The 16,579-nt window shown below is 45.9% G+C and overlaps 2 protein-coding genes across 2 annotated transcripts in view; both read right to left on the bottom strand.

Annotated features, from left to right (window-relative positions):
• LOC140456896 (uncharacterized) overlaps nt 1-16,579 on the bottom strand; it is an 84,568-nt gene that overhangs the window by 63,790 nt on the left and 4,199 nt on the right. The window lies entirely within an intron of this gene.
• Nucleotides 9,975-12,587, bottom strand: LOC140456895 (uncharacterized; the record flags this gene model as incomplete). The annotated part of the gene is made up of 1 exon (XM_072550804.1): nt 9,975-12,587. A coding segment is annotated over one exon (963 nt), but the record flags the coding sequence as incomplete, so codon positions are not given.

Here is a 16,579-nt window from a genome sequence, read left to right as displayed (position 1 = left end):
GCCTTATTTACTGCCAGTGACTATTGTCTTTGGGCATTGGGGGCTGTTGTGTTGCACCTAAGAGTTGGGTGGCAGATTGGGACATGGCTGTCTGAGGTGACTAGACTGGCAAGCGAGGCCTGACGGGACTCTCTCTCGTTTCCTTTACTTGCTGTTTGTGTGAGAGGAGATGTTGGTGTTGGTTTGGGAGGGAGCGGAGCAGAGGACTTTCTAAAATAATATCCAGAGTGGGGCCCAATTGTTCCTATGTGGTGGTTGCATCCTCTCCGTCCCCTTGGGAGCCTCATCGCTCTTTTAATTATGTAACAAAACACCACCCAGTGTAAAATGTTGCATTCACCCCAACGTGACCATTGAGGCATATACAGTGGCCTTGGTGGGGGTAGTTGATGCCCCTGTCATTGTTGCTATGTTGAAGATGTATGGGAAGGTGATGTTCTTCCTGAAGAATAAAGAACATTACAGCACAGGAACAGGCCCTTTAGCCCTTCAATCCTGCGCCGATCCAGTTCCTTTATCTAAACCTGTCACCTATTTTCTAAGGATCTGTATCCCTCTGCTCCCTGTCCATTCATGTGTCTGTCTACTTACAACTTAAATGATTCTTTTGTGTCCACCTCTACCATCTCCCTGGCAACGTGTTCCAGACACCCACCACCCTCTGCGTAAATAACTTTCCACGCATATCTCCCCCCTTAAACTTATCCTCTCTCACCTTGAACTCGTGGCCCGTAGTAATTGAGTCCCCACTGTGGGAAAAAGCTTCTTACTATCTTCTTACTATCTGTCGACACCCTGTATCCCCCATTATCCGAAAGTAGAGCATTCCTGTGGAACCTTTCGTAAATCAAAATGGCGTAAAGTGAAGAAGCATTAATTTATTGGGAGAAATTTCCACCTTTTTTAGTAAAAATGAAAATCCTCTTTGGAGTTCTTTCTGTTAGCAAAACCAGGTACTAATGTCGGTCCTTCGTAAAAGCGAAATGGCAAAAAGTGAAATTTGAAAAACCAGGGATACCCGTATAGCTGTCATGATTTTGTCGACCTCAATCAGGTCCCCCTTCAACCTCGATCTTTCTAATAAAAATAATCCTAATCTACTCAATATCTCTTCATAGCTAGCGCCCTCCATACCAGGCAACATCCTGGTGAACCTCCTCTGCACCCTGTCCAAAGCATCCACATCCTTTTGGTAACGTGGCGACCAGAACTGTACCTTTTTCATATGAAACGTCTTTGCAGCAAAAGACTGAAGATGACCCAGGGAGATCATCAGCCAGAGGGAGACAGACACCGACGGCAGCCGCTATGTGGTTTTGAAATTGAGTTGATGTAATTTTAATACTGGTTTTTATAGGAACAGTATATTGTTGGAGGCAGATAACAAAGCATTTAAGAGAAAGGAGACATGGAGTTGTAAATAGTTGTCGTTTAACGTTCACTTTTAGAGTTAAAGAATAAATTGATATTTATTTCTTTAAATAGTGGAATTTGGGAGTTCACTGTCACTCATACTTTAACAGATTATGAGGCGAGGTGAGCTTTTCTGGGTGTTTGGTTTAATTAGCAGAAGGGTTCGCCACCGTGTCATAACAACAACAGAGTGGGCGGAGAGTGCCTGAAGGGGAGGGACGTCTGGGGGGAAGACTGAACATTTGAGGGTGGCCTCCCAGGAGGATTCCCTGAGTGATTCCGAGACCATCGATCCCCAGTCTGGGCGGAGCTCCCTCGCAAAGGTGCACGGTCCCATGCCCATTGGGAATTGGACCCTGATCCGGGGTCCATCGGTGATGAAAGCTGGAAGGAGCAGATGGATGTCCCCAGTTTCCTTTGGCCCCGGCGTGCATGTGAGGAACAGGAAAAATGGAGGTCATTTTGGGTGGGGAGGCGGCAAGACAGTGGAGACTTGTCTCTTGTTCTCCCCACCCCTCCTGGAAAAGGTGCTACTCTTCTTGGTTGGACAGCGGTTGGGGGGGGGTTAGTTCCAGTACTAACAGCATGTCCCCCAGTGACGAGGGAGTAGCGTCCCCCAGAAACCCCTCTCCCTCCTCACTAGGGGCGGGGAACATGAACCCACCCTCTGCAGTCCACTACAACTGTGCCAGGCACTGAGGTGGGCATGGGCGCTAAGGAGCTGGGGGTGCAGGTTTCCAAACCATTGTTATCTAGGGAGCTTGGTGTTTTAGCCAATGTTTTAGTTGAGTCTGGTATACTCCCAAGACTTGGAGGTTCCTGCGAAGAATCTCCTGCTTTTGACCCTGGTTGGGGTGTGGGGTCACGATCGGGAGTTGTGGCCAACTGGTGGCTCCTGGTGACCGACACCCTCAGCACTCGATGGAGATCTTGAGACTCAAGGAGCATGTGCCAGGCCGTCTGCTGCAACTTGTGGTGCGTTTTGAGGCGTGGTGCTTTCCATGAACACACACACACGCTTTGGATGGGATCTGAGCAGACGTGCTTCTTCGCGGATATGTCTACTCTTAGTTTAATCAGTGAGGGCGGCCTCATCCTTCCTGGGGGAGATTTTGATAGCACCCTCGAGAGGTGGGACCATGGCAGTGCTGAGAAGAGCTCAGTAGGGAAGTTGAGGGACTTGGTTAAGACCTTTGCCTTGGTAAATGTCGGGTGAAATCTCCATCCTGATTCCATTGCCTTCACTTTCGTGAGCCCTGGGGTTGGGGCGTCCAGAATTGACCACTTCTGCATTTCACAGGCGCACGCCTCCTGTGTTCGGAAGGCCTGCTGGCGTGAGGGGAGCTCCTTCTGTTCCACGCTGGGGTGAGCGTTAATGGCACTTTTAACAACCCGCTGCTGGAGGATGAACGGTTCCGGAACTCGTTTCGTTCACTTCTGGAGAAGGAAGTGGAAAGGGCTCCCCTCCTGGAGGCTGCAATGGGACGTGGACAAGGCTCACGTCCATGTCTGCTGTCAGGTGAATGCTTGGGGGAGGTGGGGGGTGGTTGTCGAAGAGGCGGAAATCCAGGATCGAGGAATTGGAGAAGGAGGTGTTCGACCTGGAGTCACATCTCGGTCAGGCCAGGGGTTGTATTAAGAGAACGGGGCTCCACTCCAGAATCTGCATCTCACTGGGTCCCAGGGCACATCCGTGAGATTGTGGGTCCAGTTTCTTTGGGATCACCACTGCGAGTCTCCCTTCTTCTGCTCGCAGGGACCCGTAATCCTCACTAGGCGCTCCACAGCAGCGTACAGAGCTCGGATCTGGGGAGGGGAGAAAGTCCGTCCTGAAGCTGGAAGTTCACAGAGTCTCGTCATCCCATTCTGTCGAACGTCTTTTCCTCATCAATGAAGTAAAGGCGCAAATACGGGCTACTGGGTATGGTCTTACAGCCATTATGGAGGCATGTCTGCAAGGAGATTATAGCCACTCAATACATATTCAGGGTTATGCTAGAGAGGAAACCCTAAGAGTAGGAATTAATAGGTCCTTTTCAAATTTGCAGGCAGTAACTAGTGGGGTGTCACAGGGATCAGTGCTGGGTGCCCAGCTATATATACTAATAATTTGGATGAGGGAACAGAATGTAACATCTCAAAGTTTGCAGATGATACCAAGTTGGGTGGGAGGGTGAACTGTGATGAAGATGCAGAGATCCTTCAGCATGAACTGAACAGGTTGGGTGAGTGGGCACATCAATGGCAGTATAATTTGGATAAATGTGAGGTTATTCACTTTGGAAGCAAAAACAGGAAGGCAGATTGCCTGTACATTGGGAGAGGGGAGTGTGCTGTGGGACCCGGGTGTCCCTGTGCACCAGTCGATGGAGGTAAGCATGCAGGTGCAGCAGCTGGTAAAGAAGGTAAATGGTATGTTGGCCTTAACTGTGAGAGGTTGAGTACAGGAGCAGGGATGTGTTGTTGCAGTTATTCAGGGCCTTGTGAGGCCACACCCAGAATATTGTGTGCAGTTCTGGTCTTCTTTTCCAAGGAAGGATGCTCTTGCTCTTGAGGGAGTGCAGCAAAAGGTTGATCAGGCTTATCCCGGGGATGGCGGGACTGATAATAGGAGGAGAGATTGACAAAGTCAGGATGTGTTTTTGCTGGAGTTCAGATGAGTGAGATGGGATTTCATAGACACCTATAAAATTCTAACAGGACCAGACAGGGTAGATGCAGGGAGGATGTTCCTAATGATGGGTGTGTCCAGAATCAGGGGTCACAGTCTGAGGATTCAGGGGTAGACCATTTAGGATGGAGATGAGGTGATATTTCTTCACCCAAAGTGTGATGAGCCTGTGGAATTCATTACCACAGGAAGTAGTTGATGCCAAAACACTGAATGTATTCAAGAGGCGGCTAGACATAGCACTTGGGGTGAATGGGATCAAAGGTTATGGAGAGAAAGCAGGATTAGGCTAGTGAGTTGCATGATCAGCCATGATTGTGATGAAGGGCAAGATTAGAGTTGAAGGGCTGAATGACCTCATCGTGCTCCTATCTTCTATGTTTCCAAATGCTGGCCTAGAGGGCGAGAGTACATAGAACAATACAGTGCAGAACAGGCCCTTCTGCCCACGATGTTGTGCCGAACATTTGTCCTAGCTTAAGCACCTATCCATGTACCTATCCAATTGCCGCTTAAAGGTCACCAATGATTCTGACTCTGCCACTCCCACAGGCAGCGCATTCCATGCCCCCACCACTCTCTGGGTAAAGAACCTACCCCTGACATCCCCCCTATACCGTCCACCCTTCACCTTAAATTTATGTCCCCTTGTAACACTCTGCTGTACCCGGGGAAAAAGTCTCTGACTGTCTACTCTATCTATTCCCCTGATCATCTTATAAACCTCGATCAAGTCACCCCTCATCCTTTGCCGTTCCAATGAGAAAAGGCCTAACATCTCAACCTATCCTCCATTCCAGGCAACATCCTGGTAAATCTCCTCTGCACCCTCTCCAAAGCTTCCACATCTTTCCTAAGATGAGGCGACCAGAACTGCACACAGTACTCCAAATGTGGCCTTACCAAGGTCCTATACAGCTGCAACATCACCTCACAACTCTTGAATTCAATCCTTCTGCTAATGAACGCTAATACACCATAGGCCTTCTTACAAGCTCTATCCACCTGAGTGGCAACTTTCAAAGATCTATGAACATAGACCCCAAGATCCCTCTGCTCCTCCACCTTACTAAGAACCCTACCGTTAACCCTATATTCCGCATTCTTATTTGTCCTTCCAAAATGGACAACCTCACACTTGACAGGGTTGAACTCCATCTGCCACTCCTCAGCCCAGCTCTGCATCATATCTAAGTCCCTTTGCAGACGACAACAGCCCTCCTCACTATCCACAACTCCACAAATTTTCGTATCGTCTACAAATTTACTGACCCACCCTTCGACTCCCTCTTCCAAGTCATTAATAAAAATTACAAACAACAGAGGACCCAGAACTGATCCCTGCGGAATTCCACTTGTAACCGGGCTCCAGGCTGAATATTTACCATCTACACCACTCTCTGACTTCGACTGGTTAGCCAGTTCTCTATCCAACTGGCCAAACTTCCCACTATCCCATGCCTCCTGACTTTCCGCATAAGCCTACCATGGGGAACCTTATCAAATGCTTTACTAAAATCCATGTACACTACATCCACTGCTCTACCCTCATCCGCACGCTTGGTCACCTCCTCAAAGATTTTAATAAGACTTATAAGGCAAGACCTACCCCTCACAAATCCGTGCTGGCTGTCCCTAATCAAGCAGTGTCTTTCCAGATACTCATAAATCCTATCCCTCAGTACCCTTTCCATTACTTTGCCTACCACCGAAGTAAGACTAACTGGCCTGTAATTCTCGGGGTTATCCCTATTCCCTTTTTTGAACAGGGGCACAACATTTGCCATTGTCCAGTCCCCTGGCACCACCCCCGTTGACAGTGAAGATAAAAAGATCATTGCCAACGGTTCTGCAATTTCCTCTCTTGCTTCCCACATAATCCTAGGATATATCCCGTCAGGCCCGGGGGACTTATCTATCCTCAAGTTTTTCAAAATGCCCAACACATCTTCCTTCCTAACAAGTATCTCCTCTAGCTTACCAGTCCGTTTCATACTCTCCTCTTCAACAATACGGTCCCTCTCATTTGTAAATACTGAAGAAAAGTACTCATTCAAGACCTCTCCTATCTCTTCTGACTCAATACACAGTCTCCCACTACTGTCCTTGATCAGTCCTACCCTCGTTCTCGTCATTCTCATGTTTCACACATACGCATAAAAGGCCTTGGGGTTATCCTTGATCCTACCCGCCAAAGATCTTTCATGCCCTCTCTTAGCTCTCCTAATCTCTTTCTTCAGCTCCTTCCTGGCTATCCTGTATCCCTCCAACGCTCTGTCTGAACCTTGTTTCCTCAACCATATATAAGCCTCCTTCTTCCTCCTTACAAGACATTCGACCTCCCTCGTCAACCAAGGTTCCCTCACACGACCATCTCTTTCCTGCCTGACAGGTACATACATATCAAGGATACGTCGTATCTGTTCCTTGAAAAAGTTCCACATTTCAACGACATCCTTCCCTGACAGCCTATGCTCCCAACTTATGCTGCTCAGATCCTGTCTTGCAGCATCGTATTTACCCTTCCCCCAAATGTAAAACCTACCCTGTTGCACGCACCTATCTCTCTCCGTAACCAAGGTGAAAGTCACAGAATTGTGGTCACCATCACCAATATGCTCACCCACTAACAAGCCCATCACTTGTCCCGGTTCGTTACCAAGTACCAAATCCAATATGGCCTCCCCTCTGGTTGGACAATCTACATACTGAATTAGAAAAGCTTCCTGGACACACTGCACAAACAGTGCCCCGTCCAATCTACTTGATCTAAAGAGCTTCCAATCAATATTTGGGAAGTTGAAATCGCCCATGACTACTACCCTGTGGCTTCTGCACCTTTCCAAAATCTGTTTCCCAATTTGTTTCTCCACATCTCTGCTGCTATTGGGGGGCCTATAGTAAACACCCAACAAGGTGACTGCTCCTTTCCTATTTCTGACTTCAGCCCATACTACCTCCAGAGGCAGATCCCCCTCAAACTTCCTTTCTGCAGCCGTTATACCATTTCTAATTAGCAACGCCACCCCCCCTCCTTTTTTACCACCCTCCCTAATCTTACTGAAACATCTGTAACCAGGAACCTCCAACAACCATTCCTGTCCCTCTTCTATCCACATTTCCGTGATGGCCACAACATCATTGTCTCAAGTACCGATCCACACCTTACGTTCACCCACCTTATTTCTGATACTCCTTGCGTTGAAGTATACACACTTGAGCCCATCTCTGTGTCCACAAGTATTCCCTGTCAGTGCTACCTTCTCCACAGCCTCCCTACATTCTTGGACATCCTGAAAAACAGCTAACCTACTTGCTGGACTACAAGTCCGGATCCCATCCCCCTGCCAAATTAGTTTCAACCCCCCCAAAGAGTGCTAGCAAACCTACCCCCCAGGATAATGGTGCCCTTCTGGTTCAGGTGCAACCCGTCCTGTTTATACAGGTCCCACCTTCCCCAGAATGCAGTCCAATTGTCCAAATACCTGAAGCCCCCCCTCCGACACCATCCTTGCAGCCACGTGTTCAACTGCACTCTCTCCCTATTTCTTGCCTCACTGTCACGTGGCACCGGCAACAACCCAGAGATGATGACTCTGTCCTAGCTTTTAGCTTCCAGCCTAACTCCCTGAGCTCCTGAATGACCTCCCCACCCCTCTTCCTACCTATGTACAAGGACGCAGAAGTTATAATGTAGTTAGACAAAACCCTGGTTAGATGCCATTCAGGAGAGATGTTAGGAAGCATTTCTACATATGAAGGGTGGTAGATGTTTGGACCTATCTTCCACAAAAGGCAGTGGATGCTGGATCAGTCATTAATTTTGAATCTAAGATTTTTCTTAAGGGATATAGGCCAAAGGCAAGTATGTGAAGTTAGGCCCCAGATCAGTCATGATCTCATTGAATGGCGGAACAAGCTTGAGGAGCTCTATGGGCGACTCCTGCTCCTAGAAGCAGAGAAAGAATTGGAAGATAATGAGAACATGTAACAATATTAATCCCGGGTGACTTTAACTTTCATGAAGATTGGGAAAGTTAGATGGGCCGAGTTAACCATGAGGAACAAGTCATAGAATGTATTCAGGATAGTTTCTGACAACAATATATTGTCCAGGTATCAGGCTATTTTGGATCTGGTGATGAGAAATGATGCAAGAGCAAAAAAATCCCAAGGAAACAGTGACCATAACGAAAACAATAACAATGGAATTTGACATTCGGTTTGAGAGGGAGGCACTTGGGTCAGAAGCAACTGTGCTAAGCTTAAATAAAGTTAATTAACAAGGAATGAGGGCAGTTTATTTGTTTATCTGCCTTTTCTGTGAAGGGGGCTCGACAATGATTAGGTTACTTTGTTGTTGAATTTTGCTCTGCTAAAGTCAATGTACTTTTAATAAATTGCTAAGTCTTTTGTTTAAGCTGCAAACCAGTGTTGAGAATTATTTATTCACAGACCCTGGGATTAGTCATTCAAAAGTCTGGTTAGGGATCGTTGGGGTCAATTTTGAGGATCTTTGAAAGTGTTAAATTTTACTGTGTTGCAAATACAGAGGTAGGAAGACTGATTTGGTTTGGCCGGCCGTCTCCATGTCATAAAAATATAAAAAGGGAGAGAAAAGCCAAAGCAAACGTAGGCCCTTTCGAGAAAGAGGCTGAAGAAATACTAATGGAGAACAATGAAATGAGAGATGAGTTGAATAAATACTTTGCATCAGTCTTTACAGTAGAAGACATGAATACCATTCCAGAATTACTAAATAATAAGGGACAAGAGAGGGGGAAATAAATACAATAATCATCACTAAAGAAAAAGTGCCAGCGCCACTAAAGGAGCTGAATACTGATAGGTCCCCTGGATGCATCCTAGGATATTAAAGGATATTCAGAGACAGTGGATACTCTGGTGGTAACCTTCCAAAAATCCTTAGATTCTGAAAAAAAAGTCCTAAAGGATTGAAAAACAGCCAATGCAACAACTTTATTTGAAAAGGGGCAGAGACAAAAACCAGGAATTACTGACCAGCTAGCTTAACATCTGGGGGAAAGCTGGGCGGGATGCATATGCAGGTCGGAGGTGGCTGTGATTGGGGAAGGGTGGAGTGAATAGGTGGGAAGGAGGATGGACAGTTTAGGAAGTCGGGGGTAGAGAGGGAGGGCTGGGTCTGTGATGAGGTGGGTGGGGTGGGGAGATTTGGATGCTGGTGAATTCTATGTCGAGGTGGAAGATGAGGTGTTCCTCCTCCAGTTTGCGTGTGGCCTTGTGTTGAGGAGGCACAGGGTGGACATGTCATCGGGAGAGTTGAAATGGATGGCGACTGAAAGCTGGGCTTGATTGGATGGTACACACCATAAATGTTCCCTGAATTTGTGCTCGGTCTCGCCAATGTCGAGGAGACACACTGGGAGCAACAAACGTAATAAATCAGGTTAGAGGAAATGCACGTGAATCTCTGCCAGACTTGATTCATCCGTGCCCCTGCTACTGGGCTTAATATCTGCTGGTGCAGAACTGTGTCTGCAATGCCGACAGTCCCTAGGATGAGGTAAGTCATGCTGTTTGGAGCCAATGAATGAAAGATGGTGTAAATTCGCTGACAATCCAACCCATAGTTTTCTGACCAATTCCATTCATTCTGTTGCCTGGTCCTTCACTCCACACAGCCTGATCCGTGTAAAGTTGTAGATGGTCATCAATTGAAAACTAGTTACAAAACACAAAGTTGGGATTACAACAGCTACTCAGACGGAGAGATAATGGGAAGTGATGTTCCTCAGGAAGCGATACTGGGAATACGATCATTCCCAATTTACCTCAGAAAAATAGAATGTCAATTTTAAAATGTGGAAGTAAAATTATTGTCAATTACAGAAGAGCATTTCCAAAAAGTCAACAACGTTTTGTTGTACGGTTCACTAAATCTTTATTTCAACAGCACAACAAAACAAGGACACCAGGAAGTGAATACTTGCTTTAGAATTACTACATTAGGAGGTGAAGTTAATACTGACAAAGACTACATCAAAGTCCTGCTGTTTAACATCAAACAAAGAGTTTGTGGAAACACGCTGCAGGTCCTTCTTTATCAGAGGACTAAACATTTGTTGTATAATTGTACCAGTAGTCAAAAGAGTCCTGGGAACTCATTCATCTGCATTTAAAATTGAGACAGTAATCTGTTTTTCCTTCTTGACTACATTTTACTATGTTAGAGATGCTACATAAATACAAGTTTTTGTTGGTTGACTGGACTAACACACACACAACAATGACATTTTACACAATAATGACCACAATTAGAATCATAGAAGTGTTACGACACAGAAGGCGGCCATTTGATCCACTGTGTCTGTGCTGCGAACAAGCATCATTTATTACATTTACAAATTCTTTGCTCTTTTCTTGATCCTTGTGTGAAGATTTCTTCCTATCTATTCTATCCTGACCTCATGATATTGAACATTTCTATGAGGTCACCTCTTAACCTTATTCTTTCAAAGAGGAACAGTCCAAACCTCTCCAAATTATCCTCAGAACTGAAATTTCACATTCCTGGGAACATTTTTGTAAATCTCTGCTCCATTCTCTACAATGTGTGTTCACATCTTTGATAGTGTAGTGTCCAGAACTGTACACAATACTCTCAGGTCTAACAAATGTCATAACAAAAAAAAGAGGCTCAGCATCTCCTGCTTGTTATTGTACTCTATGCCCCAATCAGTAATGCATGCTTGATTCACATTTTTCAAGTTGGAAACTTAATACTTCACTTGCAGTCACAAATCGATCACAGGTTGGCACCAATCTTCAATTTTTCAGCACATATCCATCATTCACTGTGGTTCTTTTTGACTCTAAATACTTGTAAAGAAGTATCTGCTCCATGCCTTAGCAGTTCTGAATCATGGAAGTGGCTCAGTGGTTAGCACTGCTGCCTCACAACGCCAGGGATCTGGGTTCAATCCCAGCCTCGGGTGAACTGTTTTGCACATTCTCCCCGTGTCTGCGTGGGTTTCCTCTCACAGTCCAAAGATGTGCAGGTTAGGTGGATTGGCCATGCTAAATTACTCATAGCGTTCAGGGATGTATAGATTAAGTGCATTAGTCAGGGGAAATGTAGAGTAATATGGTAGGGATTTGGGTGGACTTGTCGGGCTGAACAGCCTGTTCGCATACTGTAGAGATTCTACGATGCTATAACAGCAGCTGGAGCACACCTCAAGATTAACCCTTTGGTCTTTCTCATCTCTCATCATTGACAGCAAAGTGCCTCTCAATGTAACCCTGAAGGACTACTTTGTTCCTGCCATATGACCTTCTCCCCACAAGCTGTCCTTTCTGAGCTCCAGTCAGATTACGTCAAACACTCAGTGGAAAGTTCAGGGATAGTTAGGTCTCTACAATAATATATTTAGAACAGATCTGCTATGTGGCATTTCTCCAGAATGTTAAATAGCAATCTGCTATGGTTTATTAATGTCAGTCGAAATAAGCCCCAATGATGAACACAATTAATAACAGCAGGAACAAGCCCTTGCAATCACTTGTGAATTCGCTGGTGTGTCAGACAAGAGGATGACTGAGTGAATCCCTTCCCACAGATAGGGCAAGTGAATGGTCTCTCCCCAGTGTGAACCCGTTGGTGTGTCAGCAGATTCCTTCGACTTTTAAAGGTCTTCTCACAGTCAGAGCATTGAAAAGGTCTCTGATCGGTGTGAACAAGTTGATGTGTCAGAAGGTGGGATGATCGAGTAAATCCCTTGCCGCATGCAGAGCAGGTGAACGGTCTCTCCCCTGTGTGAACGCGCTGGTGGGTCAGCAGGTCGGATGAATTTGTGAATCCCTTGCTGCACATGGAGCAGGTGAATGGCCTCTCCCCGGTGTGAATATACTGGTGTGTGAGTAGTTTTGATGGCCGAATAAATCCCTTTCCGCAGACAGAGCAGGTGAATGGGCTGGCCCCGGTGTGGATCCGCTGGTGTTTCAGAAATCTGGACAGTCGATTAAATCCGTCCCCACAGAAGGAACAGATAAAAAGACTCTCCCTTGTGTGAATGCGCTGGTGTGTCAGCAGGTAGGATGACTGTGTGAACCCCTTTCCGCACTCAGAGCAGGTGAATGGCCTCTCTCCGGTGTGAATTTGCTGGTGTCTCAGAAGGCTCGAGGAGTGACTGAATACTTTGCCGCACAACGAGCAGATGAGTGAAATCTGCTCTGTGTGAACCCGCCGGTGTCTCAGCAGGTTGGAGGAATGAGTGAATCCCTTCCCGCACTCGGAGCAGGTGAATGGTCTCTCCCCGGTGTGACTGCGTCGATGGGTTTCCAGCTTCGATGGGGAGCTGAACCCCTTTCCACAGTCCCCGCATTTCCACGGTTTTTCCGTGGAGCTGGCGTTCTCCTGTCTCTCCAGACTGGACGATGAGTTGAAGCCTTGGCCACACACACACACACACACACACACAACACGTTTACAATCTCTCCCTCTTGTGAACTTTGTGAAGGTTTATCGATTCATTCAGTTTGCCGGTACATTTCTGCATCTATATTAAAAGGCAAATTATGTGCAGCTCCTCATCTACTGACTGAATCTATCAGGTTGAGACATGATGCTTGGTTTGAGTTCCAATCTGCACATCCTTCCATTCTCAAGAGCTGTAAAAGGAAAGAACAGAAATTCAGAACAGATGATTCTAATTGCTTTTTGTCGTTTGTTCATGGGATGTGGGCTTCACTGGCAAAACCCTGTATTAACCAAGGGTGTGCGATAGACTCTGTCTTGTTGCAGATGGTCATTGTGTAGCATGTTAGTGAATTGTTGTGAATCAGTCCAAGCCTGAATGTTGCTTTGATTTTCTTTCACATGGACTTGGGACTGCTTCATTATCTCATGAGCTGCAAGTGGAATTGAGCACGGTGCATTCATCATCAAACATCCTCACTTTTGATAAAGAGAGTGCAATTCATGAAGCAGTTGACGGTGGTTGGGCCTGGGACACTGTGCTGCACAACTCAGACTGACGTCTTAAGGTTGGGATGATTACTTTTCAACAACCACAAGCATCTCCCTTTTGTTCTGGGCATCACTCCAGTCAAGAGATTTCCACCTGATTACCATTAACTTCAACACTTCTCGGGCTCATCAATGCTTTCTTAGATCACATTTTGCCTTCATAGCAAGGGCAGAACCCACCTCATCTCTTGAACTGAGTTCAGTTTTTGAGCTCATTGGCTAGGAAGGCACCACATCATAGAATGATATAGAGATGTACAGTACAGAAACAGACTATTCAGTCCAACTCATCCATGCCGACCAGATATCCTAAATCAATCTTGTTCCATTTGCCAGCATTTGACCCATATCCCTCTAAACCCTTCCCATTCACATAACCATCCAGATGCCTTTTAAATGCTGTAATTGTATCAGCCTCCACCACTTCCTCTGGCAGCTCATTCCATACACGCATGTAACAGTTGCCCCTTAGGTCCCTGTTATATCTTTCCCCTCTCATCCTAACCTATGCCCTCTGGTTTTGGACTCCCCAACCCCAGGGAAAATACTTGTCTATTTACACTATCCATGCACTTCATGATTTTATAAACCTCTATAAGGTCACCCCTCAGCCTCCGATGCTCCAGGGAAAACAGCCCCAGCCTATTCAGCCTCTCCCTATAGCTCAAACCCTCCAACCCTGGCAACATCCTTGTAAATCTGTTCTGAACCCTTTCCAGTTTCACAACATTTTTCCTAGAGCAGGAAGAGCAGAACTTAATACAGTATTCCAAAAGTGGCCTAAGCAATGTCCTGTATAGCTGTAACATGACCTCCCAACATTTACAATCAATGCAGTGACCAATAAAGGGAAGCATATCAAACACCTTCTCCACTACCCTGTCTACCCACTACTCTGCTTTCAAGGAACTATGAACCTGTACTCCAATGTCTCTTTCTTCAGCAACACTCCCCAGGACCTTACCATGGGTAAACCCTGCCTTAATCTACCCAACCAAAATGTAGCACCTCACAATTATCTAGATTAAACTCCATCTGCCACTCCCTGACTCATCTGATCAAGGTCCTGTTGTACTCCTGAGGTGACCTTCTTCGTTGTCTACTATACCACCAATTTTGGTGTCATCTACAAACTTACTGTCAAAATGTTAAACGCAGTTTGACCTGAGCAGCTCATAGAAGGGAGGGATGCAACAGAGGAAACTGATCTCACTGTTTCAATCTTAGTGACAGAGTTAAAAATCACACAACACCAGGTTATAGTCCAACAGGTTTAATTGGAAGCACACTAGCTTTCGGAGCGTTGCTCCTTCATTAGGTGGTAGTGGAGGGCTCAATCCTATCACACAGAATTTATAGCAAAACTTTACAGTGTGATGTAACTGAAATTATACATTGAAAAATTGATTGTCTGTTAAGCCTTTCATCTGTTAGAATACCGTGATAATTTCACTTCTTTCATGTGTAGATTACAAAACCTTTTTTTATAAAAAGTTGCATTCTCAGGTTAGCTGTTAACAATGGTGATAGCTAGACAGTATGTTGAAGGTGTTAGCCCCCTGTGTTCTCTGTCTATGACCTGATGTTTAGATTGATTCTAATCTAAAAATTGAGATAACAGAGTTTTACATAAATTCATGCAGTTTTTGAGCTCAGAGTTCTACATGAATGTATGCAGTTTTTGAGCAAAGTAACTCTGCAAGTACAAATTCACCCCACAAAATATATGTGTGCATGTGGGTCTTTGTCTGTCTGGGTTGGGGGTTGTGAGTGTGTGTGTGTGTGTGTGTGTGTGTGCAGTGAGTGCAGAGTGTCTTAAGTCTGTGGGGGGTGCACGTGAGAGTGTGGGAGTGTGTGTCTGTAAGGGTGTGTGTGGGTGTCTGTGTGCGCGTCTGTGTATATGTGTGTCCGTGTGTATGGGAGTGCCCATATGTGTGTGCCTATGTGTGCTCAGATGAGGAGGAATGTGACAGACACCTGGAAGTACTCAGGGATGCCCTCACAAGAACGGGGTACAATGCCCAACTCATTGACCGCCAGTTCCGACGTGCCACAGCAAGGAACCGTAATGACCTCCTCAGGAGACAGACACGTGCTGCAACCGACAGGATACCCTTCGTTGTTCAGTACTTCCCAGGAGCTGAAAAATTACGCCATGTTCTTCGTGACCTGCAACACATTATCAATGAGGATAAGCACCTCACCAAGACCTTCCCCACACCTCCACTACTTGCCTTTAAACAACCGCCAAACCTCAAACAGATCGTTGTTTGTAGCAAGCTGCCTGGCTCTCAGGATAACTCCATACAACCCTGTCACGGTAGGCGCTGTAAGATGTGTCAGAGTGTGGACATAGATACTACCATTACGCGTGGGGACACCTCCCACCATGTATGTGGCAGGTACTCATGTGACTCAGCCAACATTGCCTATCTTATACGTTGCAAGCAAGGATGCCTGGAGGCATGGGGAAACATGAGTCATGGAGTACATTGGGGAAACCGAGCAAAGGCTACGACAACGGATGAATGGGCACCGCACAACAATCAACAGACAGTAGGGTTCCCTCCCAGTTGGGGAACACTTCAGTGGTCCAGGACATTCGACCTCGGACCTTCGGGTGACCATCCTCCAAGGCGGACTTTGGGAGAGGCAACAGCAAAATGTGGCTGAGCAGAGGCTGATACCTCAGTTCGGTACCCATAGGGAGGGCCTCAACCGGGACCTTGGGTTCATGTCACATTACAGGTGATCACCATTGCACTATACACACACACAGATACTCCTACATGCACACACACACACTTAGGCACTCCTATACACACATACACACGGACACACATATACACTGACGTGCATACAGACACCCACACACACCCTTACAGACACATGCACCCCCTCACAGACTTAAGACACTCGGCACTCACCACACACACACACACACACACAAGCACACAGACAGACAAAGACCCACATGCACACATATATTTTGTGGGGTGAATTTGTATTTGCAGGGTTACATTGTACTTTGATCAAAAACTGCATGCATTCATGTAGAACTCCGTTATCGCACTTTTTAGATTAGAATCAATCTAAACATCATGGCATAGACAGAGAACACAGGGGGCCAACACCTTCAACAAATTGTCCAGCTATCACCATTGTTAACAGCTAACCCGAGAATGCAACTTTTTAAAAAAAGGTTTTGTGATTTACACATGAAAGAAGTGAAACTATCCCTGTATTCTAACAGACGAAAGGCTTAACAGACAATCAATTTTTCAATGTATAATTTCAGTTACATCACACTGTAAATTTTTGCTATAAATTATGTGTTAGGATTGAGCCCTCCACTATCACCTGATGAAGGAGTGATGCTCCGAAAGCTAGTGTGCTTCCAATTAAACCTGTTGGACTATAACCTGGTGATTTTTGTGTGATTTTTAACTTTGTACACCCCAGTCCAACACCGGCATCTCCAAATT

Source organism: Chiloscyllium punctatum, chromosome 31 (genome assembly GCF_047496795.1).
Source record: "Chiloscyllium punctatum isolate Juve2018m chromosome 31, sChiPun1.3, whole genome shotgun sequence".
Lineage (NCBI taxonomy): Eukaryota > Metazoa > Chordata > Chondrichthyes > Orectolobiformes > Hemiscylliidae > Chiloscyllium > Chiloscyllium punctatum.
Note: the sequence above shows the minus strand (reverse complement) of the source record. Positions and strands in the feature narration are given on the sequence as shown.